Source organism: Nymphalis io, chromosome 26, assembly GCF_905147045.1.
Source record: "Nymphalis io chromosome 26, ilAglIoxx1.1, whole genome shotgun sequence".
In the NCBI taxonomy this organism is placed as follows: domain Eukaryota; kingdom Metazoa; phylum Arthropoda; class Insecta; order Lepidoptera; family Nymphalidae; genus Nymphalis; species Nymphalis io.
The window spans coordinates 5,811,808-5,825,222 of record NC_065913.1 but is presented as its reverse complement, the minus strand read 5'-3'; the positions used below and the strand labels follow the sequence as shown (position 1 = coordinate 5,825,222).

The 13,415-nt window shown below is 34.8% G+C and overlaps 1 protein-coding gene across 1 annotated transcript in view; it reads right to left on the bottom strand.

Moving 5' to 3' along the window:
- LOC126778390 (B-cell receptor CD22-like) overlaps positions 1-2,174 on the bottom strand; it is a 49,555-nt gene extending 47,381 nt beyond the window's left edge. Inside the window, exon 1 of the mRNA XM_050501878.1 lies at positions 2,081-2,174. Within this exon, the coding sequence (XP_050357835.1) occupies positions 2,081-2,174 (94 nt within the window). The remainder of the gene's footprint in view (positions 1-2,080) is intronic.
- Positions 2,175-13,415: the final 11,241 nt, after the last annotated feature.

The following is a 13,415-nucleotide window of genomic DNA, read 5'->3' as shown; positions in this document are numbered from 1 at the left end:
AAACAAATTGCAAAGCACTTCGGAGTTCTACATTTTCTACTTAGGTTTATAATGAATAATGTTCAAAGGAACCGCAACTTGTTATAAGAGAAGTTATATTTTATTCGATGCAGTGCGTAAAAAATAAAACTACCCTCAACTTAACTTTCCTTACTTAAGAGTTATAAGGAATATATTTTTTTAAATATTTAAGTAACAGCCCAATGTATGGCTAAGCTTCTTATTTTTGAGAAGATTAAGGATATATAACTAATACGAACTATGCCGATATGCCAATGCTGGTAACATAAGTGGCAGAAGGGCATCAGATATCTGGTTTCTCCAGCATATGTAAATCCGGTGTTTCTCCTTCGTGCCTGCCGTGCCGTACCCACAATCTTATGCTAAGATTCCTATGTTCTAATCACTGGACCATTACGGCTTACCTTTATTTTCAATACCTAAGTATATTTAGTTGATAAAATCAACTTATCGACTACGCTAATTTGCCTATAACATAATTATATATAACTTTTTGTTACAAATATTATTATTATATACCTAATATAAGTAAAGCATTATTTATAAACGTTGCATATTAGACAAATAAATAATTAAAGTAATTAATGATTATTATATATCCGCGATTTAATTTATTTAAAAAAAAACCTTAGTATTCGTTGCATTTCTTACCGGTTCTATTCGGTAGAATCTACATTACAAGCTGATGTAAAAGTGATGACTCACTATTTGATTGCAGTTGAATTATCTATTACAAAAATACCTATCCATCAAAACTGCCTCCTTGGTCTAGTGGCTAAATATAATGCCGCAGATTAGATCAGATCCCGGTGTCCTGGATTCAAACCCCAGGTTGGGCCAGTAAACATTTTAATGGGTTTTCCTGTCGAAACTCATTAGCAGCCCGGAGTCTGGAAGTTTGAAGTATACGTTAAAGCCACGTTCACGATTTAAAGCCGTTGGTCTAGTAGTTGGCTAATCTCTCTTGAGATTGACCACTACGGCCGAAATCGGTCAGGAGTACATCATCAACTATCCATCTATGTGTAAAAAACATACCCTAAAAATGCCAGAGAACGTTAACATACAGATATGTAAATATTATCACCAGCACATCACCAAGCAATCATAAAACCTGCTTCAATTAGCTGCACATTTAATCAAATTAACCGGAACTAGCTTAGTTATATGGAGATTGGTCCTCATGGGGAACCTCATTACGGAACTCGAAAAACGGAAATTCAATCATATTTTAATAGCGAACATGACTATCGCATTTCCAATTATAAATGAAAGTGCTTCATTTAATTAAAATGGCTCTTCAGGATACCCTCAGATGCTCAATTAGGGCACGGATGCGGGTGTTATTATTTGAAATTAGAATCTATGTTACTGGCTATAAATATATACTCTCACAGCTGTAAATGTCCCACTGCTGTTTTAAGATCTCCTTTTAAGGGGAATATTTTCATCGGACCTGCAGGTTTTCTCAAAGTTTTCCTCCACTGCTTTGTCAGAGATGAAATTATAAACACAAATTGCCGACCTGGATTTTGAACCCAGGAAATCTCGGGATCTGCGGCCTTATATAGCCACAAGACTAACGAGCCAGTCAATTATATATATAATATAATATAAAAACCCAGACCATATAGCATATTATCCATAATAACTTACTGTACACAAATGGAACAATAACCAACATTTAGTAATACGTAATGTGTATTAATTTAATTCCAGTGTGAGTAGGATATATCTAATTGAACGTGAAGATGATGAAGGGTACCTTTATTAAGATAAACTAATGATGTACCACTTATGTTATCTTTCGATGAATTCGTGATATCTTTTGAAAGACTATAGCTATAATCATTATGTAGCAGACATGTCGAAATTATTTGGTATATGATACATGTCATCAAATCGGCATTGTATATTTCTTATAACATAAGTAAATAAATCAATCATTGCAAGCTATATAAAAGGAGACATTCAGACCTCAAAACAAAACCAAAGAAATTACATATAAAAAAAAATAGCTAACATAAGTTACTTTGTATGATAATGAATGTATACTCACATGATTCCTCTATAAGCACTTCTTGCTGACATTTAACATGGTTAGTAAAAAAACAAGCAATCACTATTAAAAATAATCGTTTACACAAACACATTTTTAAAACTCGCTTCTATTTATCGATACACATAATTTCGCATCACTACACACTCAATAATTAATAGCAATATTATTTAACAATTGTTATTTAAAATTTCGATTCTATTTACTGATACGCGTAATACATATCACTACACTCGCAACTTAATTATCTGTGGTATTTGTTGAATTGTTTTTATTTATCGTTTTAGTTGTTTTGAAATCACTAAGAATTCGTTTAAAAAACTCATTGATAGATCATTGTGTGAAGATGCTTTAACAGCTGGACCTGAAACAAAATAAGAAATAATTAAAATTAGTATATTAACACAAATGCATTCCCTATCCTCATACTCTTAATAGCCACGTGGAAATAGTCCAGGCGGCTTTAAGTGTTTTCCGAGGCACGGAATTTAAGCTACTTAAGCATTGGTAACTTTTAGACTCCTGAATCCTGCTGAATTACTAAGCACAAAATGACTACTATTCCGAACTGTGCTTTGAACCTAGGAGCTCAAGGTCGGCAAACTATTTACTAAACCAATGAAGCAAAAATAAATTATAAAGCAATAATATGTAACATGTGAAAATGCATTACATATTATAAAACTTATTAATGAATTTATTGGAACAATTTCATTGGTAATCATCTCAGTTTTCATTGACATCAGAATGGCGTTAATTACAAACCCAAGTGGCAATTGACTGCTGAGTGTTAAATCGACGAGGCCCATTATGAATATCAATACTATTTGAAGCTTTTAAGCAATTTGCTTATTATATAAATATACATATATAAATCCGCCGGGCCGGTTCGCGTGGTTGGTAGATACTTGCATATCACGCCGAAGTTTGTGATTTCGATTCCCACCCAGGACAGACATTTGTGTGCATGAACATGTCTGTTTGTCCTGAGTCTGGGTTAATTATATGTATATCAGTTGTCTGGTTTCCATAGTAGAAGCTATGCCTAATTTGGGATAATATGGCCGTGAGTGAATAATGTCCCAGGATATTAATATTATAAAAAATAATGTCTCTTTGTATGTCTCGTATACTTGACGGCTCTCGTATACTTAACTGCCTCGTTGGTCTAGTGGCATGATGTAAGGCCGAAGATCCGGAGGTCCTAGGTTCAATTCCCAGGTCAGGCCATAAAAGTTATTGGGTTTTCCTGTCAGAAAATTCTCAGTAGCAGCCCGGAGTCTGAAGGTTGGAAGTGTGTACACTCCCTTGCCTCGGAAAGCACGTAAAGTCGTTGGTCCTGCGCCTGAACTCTTTCCGGTCGTGTCGGATTGCCGTCCCATGGGATTATGAGTGTTAAGGAATAGAGGGTGCACCTGTATTTGCGTACACACTTGTGCACTATAATATCTCCTGCGTAGTTGGCTAAACTCTCTTGAGATTGGCTGAAATCGGTCTGGAGGACATTATTATTATTATACTATATACAAGTGATGATTGCGGATTGTACCGTCAATGCGCAGAATGCCATACGTACTTCCTATTACTATTTACCTCTCCAATAAATCGTACAGCTTATGTTAGGAATGGGAACAACAACAGCGCAAGCGGTCAGGATCGAACGTACGACTTTAATATCGTTAGGCGACCCGTACATATGATACCCTTACGTACGATTTGAGTTCGAATCATATTCGAACTTTTTTGCATAATTTCAACTTGTGCTCAGGACCCAGAGTCCAAAAAAAATCGTAAGGTAACCAGCATTTGTGAAGTTTCAAGCTTTTTTTATAAAGTGTTGTGGGACATACACGGACCCAATCAAAAAGAAATCAGCTACGTGTTAAACTCAACGCTACGACCAACGCGTATATAATTTAGAATAACCTAATATTTATTTAAGTTAAGTTGATTATAAATTTTGTTTCAATGTTATTTAATTTCGTGATATGATTTTTACAACTAGCAACATCAAAATGATTTCACTTTTGTATAAATAGCGATGTATTTACAATAACGGTTATAATTATGGGTGGTTACTCTGTCTGTTTAATAAATATTGTTTATAACAAAACAACACTTCTTTCGCTATCCTGGCTCACCTTCTGTTTCATACGTCATCAAATAGAAAACATGAAACATTTTTATTTACTTTTAATTAAACGAAATGTTATATTTTAATTAACAGAGTCCAACATCTAGTTCACAGCTATATAACACAAATTCACGTTTCAATTTAGATTCTGAAATCAATTCTAACTTTCAAAGTTACCAAGTGCATTACTGTTTCACCATTAAGGATAATTGATATATAAGTATCAACTAGAAATTGAATGGTGGATAATTTGAAAAGATCGATTTCATGTAATAATGTATTGTTATGATACATAAAGCGTAATGTACTAGTAGCTAGTTTATTACCGAGATGGCATAGATCATTTGAATCTTAAGGGTTGCATGCTGGTTCAATTCCAAGGAACATTTTTTTTTTTTATAGAATAGGAAGGCGGACGAGCATATGGGCCACCTGATGGTAAGTGGGCACCAAACGCCCTTGGACATTGGCATTGTAAGAAATGTCAACCATCACTTACATAGCCAATGCGCCACCAACCTTGGGAACTAAGATTTTATGTCCCCTGTGCCTGTAATTACACTGGCTCACTCATCCTTAAAACCGGAACACAACAATAACAAGTACTGCTGTTTTGCGGTAGAATATCTGATGAGTGGGTGGTACCTACCCAGACGAGCTTACACAAAGCTCTACCAACATTGAATTCACATTAAAATGGGTGAAGGAAAACACCGTGAAGAAACCTGCATATGTCAGATATTTAAATATAAGTCATGTGTGACATTGCAAAGCCATATTAGAGTGTGTGGTGGAATAGACTTCAAAAATATCTCCACAGTTGAAGCGTTTATCTGGCAATTCTTCCCAGGCTGTTACTTTATTTAATAAATATCATTACAAGATAACTTATATAACAAGATAAGTCTCGAAGCTTTTATAGTATATGTTACATTGAGAGATAAATGTACTCATAGCTTTATCAAACCTCAGAGCAATTTCGTCCACGTCCAAGTTATATTAGATAATATTTTTAAATGAAATGAGTTTTTTTTTTATAATAAGCATCGTATTAATCAAAATATACATTATTCAAATATTAAGATGTTTTTAATTTTACGAGATTATATTAGCTGGATGATGCTTTGTGCAATCTCGTCTGGATAGGTACCACAAGCTTATCATATATTCTACCACCAAATCGTTATTAGGTAAAAAAGTAGCATATGTATTTCCTTGGCTCAAGCTTATATGGTACAAGCTTGAGCCCCAAGGATATACTACCACCAAAAACTGACCATATTTCATCAAAATCGATTCGGTGGTTTAGCGTAGAAAGCATAACACACAGACAGAGTTACTTTCGCATTTATATATTCGCATAATATTAGTAAAGAAACAGCTAATATGAATACAAACAAATTCTATATGTACTGGTGGTAGAGCTTTGTGCAAGCTCGTCTGGGTAGGTACCACCCACTCATCAGATATTCTACCGCAAAACAGCAGTACTTGGTATTGTTGTGTTCAACATTTTGTGTAATATTATTGTCTGTAGGCGTTCTGTGCATGTTTCGGTAATGTTTTGTCATTATTACTAAAGAGCACAAAGAACCAGTATACCTAAATTCAACATAAGATTCAAACAAAGAAAATTATGAAACTATATAAAGCCGAGATGGCCCAGTGGTTAGAACGCAAGAATCTTCAAAGTAAATTCAAGCCCAGGCAAGCACCACTGAATTTTCATGTGCTTAATTTGTGTTTATAGTTCATCTTGTGGTACTGACCATCAGGTGGCCCATATGCTCGTCCGCTTTCCTATTCTATAAAAAAAAATCTCGTGCTTGACGGTGAAGAAAAATATCGTTAAGAAATCTGCCTGTGTCTAATTTCATTAAAATTCTGCCATGTATTCCATCAACCCGCATTAGAGCAGCATGGTGGAATAAGCTCCAAGCCTTCTCTTCAAGAAAGAAGAAGAGGTCTTAGCCCAGCAGTGGGACATTCACAGGCTGTTACTGTACTATAAGACTATCGTATACACCCAAAGAGCTACCTCGCTTACAATTTTTTATACAATCATAACACTATACATACAAGGGACATTACATTTTAGTTCTCAAGGTCACTGGCGCATTGACGATTTACGGAATTCTTAATATAACTCATAATAAACTCAGTAGTTACTTCATTCCAAATAAAGTTATATAGGATAAAAAATACATTTTTTTTTTACATAGTTCCAAAATTACTTTCTGGGACACCACAAAATCACGTACATAATGATTTCCAGGATATAGTCAAAGAGCTGCATTAACATACCAAAAATATAACCAAAGTGGCGAAAGAATGCGAAGCACCGCCTTAATTTAATATTCTTAGTTCAAGTCCGAGCTGAAATAAATAATTCATACGCCTTTTACCACAAAGCTATTCGTTTTATCTTGGGTAGAAATTAAAATGAAAAAATACAATTGAAAACATTTTTTTAGTTATAAACCCGACCAAGCGAGAAACGCAAAATTTATGTTAACATACCAAACACGTATTGTTTAAAAAAAAAAATCAGACTTAGTACTTTTTCAGCGTTTTCACAACTATGTTAAAATCGTGTCGTTTAATATAATCAAGTAAATTCCGTGGACACACGCTGTGAAAGTATAGATTTTAATTAAAAGTTCGTAGCAGTATCGAACAAAACCTTCCATGTAAGGTTACGTTGTACTGTACGTATAAGGAAACAAACATAAATTAAGTCACACTTAGTGGGAGGGGGTTCAGTAAACAAAGGTTTACAAGCTATAAAACGTCACATAAAAATACGATTCAGGAATTAAGACTAAAATTATTTTATCCTCAACAGTATTTCTAATGAAAAATAGAAAATAGTACAAAATTTACTTTTATTTCAAGCATCAAAATAAAATGTCAACCATAGAGGCGCGACCAAAAAAAAAATGGCGACAGTAAGGAATCATTTCAATAATTCTGGTGGTCAGTGACGTCACATGATCCACCTATTCGGGCAATGTTTTATTTATAATAGTAGATTGACATTTGAAAGTATGACGTCACAACATAGGAGAGTCTTGCTACAGTAAGTGTGATTTCCCGTGACAAAATACCATTCCAAGCTTCTGACAAATTTTATGGACTCTTATAATATGCGAAATATTGTCATTTTTATACTAATTTTAGGAAAGTCACCGATCAAACAGACCATTTGACGATGACTGGTCACCATTAGTCAGATATTGCCACTGAAAGAAATATAAATCAGTAATAAAAATATCAATCCGCCTCTACTAATATATATAATAATATAATATATATTTACTTTTATTTCAAGCATCAAAATAATTATATTATATATATTAGGTCCTTACATATGAAGTTAGCGTTTTGCCGTACTGACCACTTTGATCTGAAATAATCTCCTCTTTGGATAAGAATTCCAAATTCATTTAGCTGGTACATTTGAGTTTTGAAAACAGTCATTCATTTGTTATTTCCTCATTATTTTTTTCTTTGGCGTCGCTTATTACCGCACAGTTATGACATGACATAACATAAAATATCGGTATATTTATGAGTACGAGTTCTACCGTGGCACCAGTGCTGCAGAAACAGCTCGAAGGATTAATGATGTGTATGGCACTGGTGTCGCAAAGGAAAGCACGGTACTTTTTTGGTTTCAACTTTTTCGTTCTGGAAATTTCGACCTTCAGAACCAACCCCGTGGACGGCCGGATACCAAAGTGGAAAATGAAGAATTAAAGGCTATTTTGGAAGCGAATCCATCACAAAGCACTTCAAGAGATAGCTGCAGGCTTCGGAGTAAGTGAGAAAAATGTATTAATCCACTTGAAGCAAATCGAGAAATTAAAAAAAACTTGAACGATGGGTACCTCATGAATTGAGTGAATCGAACTTGCAAACACGCGTCGACTGCTGTGTTACTTTGCTCAACCGACACAATAATGAAGGGATTTTAAATCTAATCATTACTTGTGATGAAAAGTGGATACTGCACGTCGCAATGGCTGCACCCTGAAGACCCAGCCAAATCCTGCCCTAAACGAAAATTGACTCAGAAAAAGTTACTTGTGAGTGTTGGTGGACTAGCGCCGGTATCGTTCACTACAGATTTCTAAAACCTGGCCAAACGATTACGGCAGATATCTTTTGTCTAAGGAAGAACCAGCTGCTAAACTGCCGAGATTGGTCAATCGCTCTAGACCACTGCTGCTTCACAACCCAAAAAACAACCACTAAGTTAGATGAGCTACAATTGCAATGCCTGCGACATCCACCACAATGGTAATCTCCAACAGATTATCATTTTGTCCGGAATTAGGACAACATCTTACAAGAAAAAAAATTCAACTCCGATGCGGCAGTCCAAACCGCCTTCAAAGAGTTTATATATATATATATATATATATAGGTCCTCCTAGGAGGAATATAGTCATATTTTTTTTGTAAAATATATTTAATTAATCAATGTATGCACCGTTGTTATCTATGCACTTTTGCCATGGGGCGAGAATCAATAAACTCTTTGAAGGCGGTTTGGACTGCCGCATCGGAGTATATATTCCTCAAAAAGAGGAGAGGAGGCCTTTAGCCCAGCAGTGGGACATTCACAGGCTGTTACGGACGGGACGGACGGATATATATATATATATATATATATATATTGGTAACGAAATTCTGTCTTTTTTATAGTATAGATAGGCGGACGAGCATTAATTAGTATTGTAATAATGTATTATACAAGCCACGCACACATGGGAGTAGAGTGGCCGTCACTACGTACGAGTCGCTCGCACCTCCAAGTCGAACAAATACGTCATATGTCATATAAAAACCAAATTTCTCACAATTATGGGATGACAAAAAAAAACAAACATGGATGCAAAATTCTTTAGCGAAAGAGAGACCTATTATTAAAATATATAGCAGAAAATGTAAGTTTATATAAAACAAAAAAGGTATACCAGACTGAATTGGTAATGATGCTGGTGACCAAAAGTTTGTAGGAAAATTTCAGCTCCATGACTGACACCTACAACAACTGCTGACGAAATTAGTAAGTAAATAGCGGCTTTAGACCCCAACATCCACTTGAACCATCTCACGATGGTTACGCTATCGATGCAGCTATTAATGCTAAGAGTACCCAGGTGAATGTTATAGCTGGCAACCATTCCCCACGCGATCGCGTGGTAATAAATTACACGCCTCATGTACTTCGTATAATGGCTGGCGCGGTCGCGTTCATTTGAGTCAATAGTTTGACCCGGCTATTCAAGTTAAAGCTCAAACGAACTGTTTTTTTAATTAAAAAAAAATCTTATTCGTACATTTATAGAACGTTTTGTAAAACTACTTTTATTGATTAGTTCTTAAAAGATTTATACCTCCGTTTCTTAATCTAGAATCTTCTATATTTAAGAAGATTCTAAACAGTTGATTGAGCCTCCATATAGATATATGTATATGTATTTGAAGGGTTATTAGAGCAATGCATTGCGCTCTGATATTCTAAAGGCTTTCAAGTATACGAAACATAATCATTATTATTACGTTAATTTCTTACTTTTCAGTAATTTACAAATTTTTTTATAATATAACAATGTAATCACACAAATGACAAGTTACATTGAAAAAGGATAATTTTAGTTTAAATTAATCATTTATCAGTTAATATCCGCTATTCATCAAGTTATTTTTTTTGAATGTGGCAACAACAATAAAACATAAAATTATAGCACATAACTTAAATAAAAATTTACAAAGATCTGACATTGGATATCCCAATCATAGCATATAAATAGTACATATTCTAAAAAAAAAAGAAGTTGAAAATCTGGTCTTGGTATAATATGTAAACAAAACAAATAAAAACCCACTTTACAGTACAAATTTAAATGAGTAGGTATTTAAATTAAGCGGCATGAAAACCAACGAATTGTTGATGTTGAATCGTTAATGTTCTATGTATTGTTTCGTGAATTAAAATAGTCTTCAAATATACTTTTTTTTATCATTAAAAAATGGCGGGCCGATTGGCGTGTTTGGTGTATATTTCCCTTTCACGCCAAAGGCAGGACAGACATTTGTGTGCATGAACATGTCTCTTTGTCCTGATTCTGAGTGTAATTATCGATATAAGTATGTATTTACAAAAGAAAAGTAGTATATTAGTTGTCTGGTTTCCACAGTACAAGGTATGCTTAGTTTGGGATCAGATGGCCGTGTGTGAATAATGTCGCAGGATATTATTATTATTATTAAAAATAAATATATATATATATATATAAATAATAAATATATATATATATATATATTTATTATTTGGCTGCCAAAACCTCCATATATATGAGGTTTGTGTTATTTATATATATATATATATATATATATATATATATATATATATATATATATATATATATATATATATATATATATATATATTAGATTTATTTTGAATTACGTTATGTATATTTTATTAAATAGTGTAACTAATCCTAAGCTATGTAAGTAATATGAGGTTTTGGCAGCCAATTACGATTACATTTCGATCAACGTTCACGACCGTGTTAGATGGTCTTTTCGATTACCTTTCGGAATTCAATAGTATGTTGCTATTAACGAAAAAATATTGGATTAACTAAACGAGCTCATTATTACAGCCATTGAAGAAATGCAACTTTGAATCATGTTTATTATGCCTGCTATAAAATCGGTTGTAAATTTTATTCTCTTCAAAAACGCTTATAATAAGGGTCTATTTCATGTTCACGCAGGTTCTCTCACTATGATTACTGTCATTAGAGGCCCGTTCGCTTGAGGCTACTTTCGACACATTGAGTTCGAGGAATTAACACGTCCAAGTTTTGGGTTGAAGAACGCTTTCAACAATGATGCACTGTGTTTAATTTGAAGGCTGTGAATTTTTATTTTGTTGATATTTGATGAGGCTTATGAGTCTGATAGTTTCGGTTCCGGTGTACGGACATACGTTGTTCTCATATTAGGTGATTTATTATTAATTACGTTGATTATAATTGTTGTACTCACTATCATAAGTTACGAAGCACAGTAACAGCCTGTTAATGTCCCACAGCTGGACTAACGCCTCCTCTCCATTTTGAGGAAACGGTTTGGAGCTTATTCCACCACGCTGCTCTAATGCGGGTTGGTGAATACACATGTAGCAGAATTTCAGTGAAAATAGACACATGCAGGTTTCCTCACGATGTTTTCCTTCACCGTCAAGCTCGAGATGAATTATAAGCACAAATTAAGCACATGAATATTCAGTGGTGCTTGCCCGGGTTTGACCCCAAGATCATCGATTAAGATTCATGCCTTCAAACCACTAAGCCATCTCGCGATGTATATAGTATCGCGATTACGAAGCACATATAGTTTAGTTTATACCATACTTTTTATAAGTAAGATATAAAACTAAGAATTAATGACCTGTATAATCCTTACTATCTTAACCAATATCATAAATGCGCAAGTTAGTTTGTTTATCTGTATATTTGTTACTCTTTCAAATCTAAACTACTTAACCGATTATGATAAAATTTTGTATACACGTTATCGTTACAAAAAAGGACACAGGCTAGATTAGATTTATAAAAATAAAAAATCATTACATTCAAAAGCCTTTCTTGAGAGGTTAATAACGTGATGGTACATGGGTTTTTTAACAAACTGGTTGTGGGTTCGATTCCCACCCAGGACAGACATTTGTGTGCATGAACATGTCTGTTTGTCCTGAATCTGAGTGTAATTATCTATATAAGTATGTATTTACAAAAAAAGTAGTATATGTAGTATATCAGTTGTCGGGTTTCCATAGCACAAGCTCTGTACAAGCTTAATTTGTGATCAGATGGCCATGTGAGAAAAATGTCCCAGGATATTCCCAGGAACTATATTCACTACAATAAAACTCGTATAAGTCGAGATGGCCTAGTGGTAAGAACGCGTAAATCTTAACCGATGAACGTGGGTTCAAACCCGGGCAAGCACCACTGAATTTTCATGTGCTTAATTTCTGTTTATAATTCATCTCGTGCTTTTCGGTGAAGGAAAACATCGTGAGGAAACCTGCATGTGTCTAATTTCATAGAAATTCTGCCACATGTGTATTCCACCAACCCGCATTGGAGCAGCGTGGTGGAATAAGCTCCAAACCTTCTCCTCAAAAAGAGAGAGGAGGCCTTAGCCCAGCAGTGGGACATTTACAGGCTGTTATTGTTTATTGTTGTTGTAAAAATCGTAGCAGCCCGATGATACTAAGTTGGTATTACAGTCCCATGCCTCTTAAAGCACTTTAAGGCTGTGGATACGTGGATACGGATCTCACTCCGTTCGGATTCGGAAGACTAATTTGCACGAGTACTTGAACAGTCAGCTAGATATCGGTCGTCATCATCAATACCATCATATAAAACTTCGAGACCTTAAGTCTTGGTTTACATCAGAAAACGAACACTTTTACTTACTTGATGGTAGGACTTTGTGCCCTTATGGATAGATAACACCCACTCATCGTGTATTCTACCACTAAGCAGCAATTTAGTATTGTTATATTCCGGTTTAAACGGTGAATTAGCTAGTGGAGATGCATATACAAGGGACATAACATCTTAGTTGTGAAGGTCGGTAGTGGTTTTTTAAAGAATAGGAAGTACGAGCAAATGGGCCACCTGATGGTAAGTGGTCACTAACGCCTACATAAACATTGGCATTGTAAGAAATGTTAACTACTGTTTACCTCGCCAACGCGCCACCAACCTTGGGAACTAAGATTTTATGGCCCTTGTGCGTGTAATTAAACTGGTTCTTTCACCCTTCACACCGGAACACAATAATACAAAGTACTGCTGTTTTGCGGTAGAATATCTGATGAGTGGGTGGTATCTTCCCGGACGAGCTTTCACAAAGCCCTACCACCGGTGAATTTAAAGTTCTTACAGTGGGTGTTTTAAATGAATAGGTGTTTATGTGCTTCATAATAATTTATTCCATGTAGTTAGTATTAAGTTAAGAAGAAATAGTAGCAAATTAAACATACAATGAAATAAAAACAAATATATAAAATTACCAAGTCCGAATCGAATGCCTGGGGTATTGGTTCATTTGCATATCCAACACTGACATGGTAATGAGCACCTTTACAGAGCATCTTGGCCG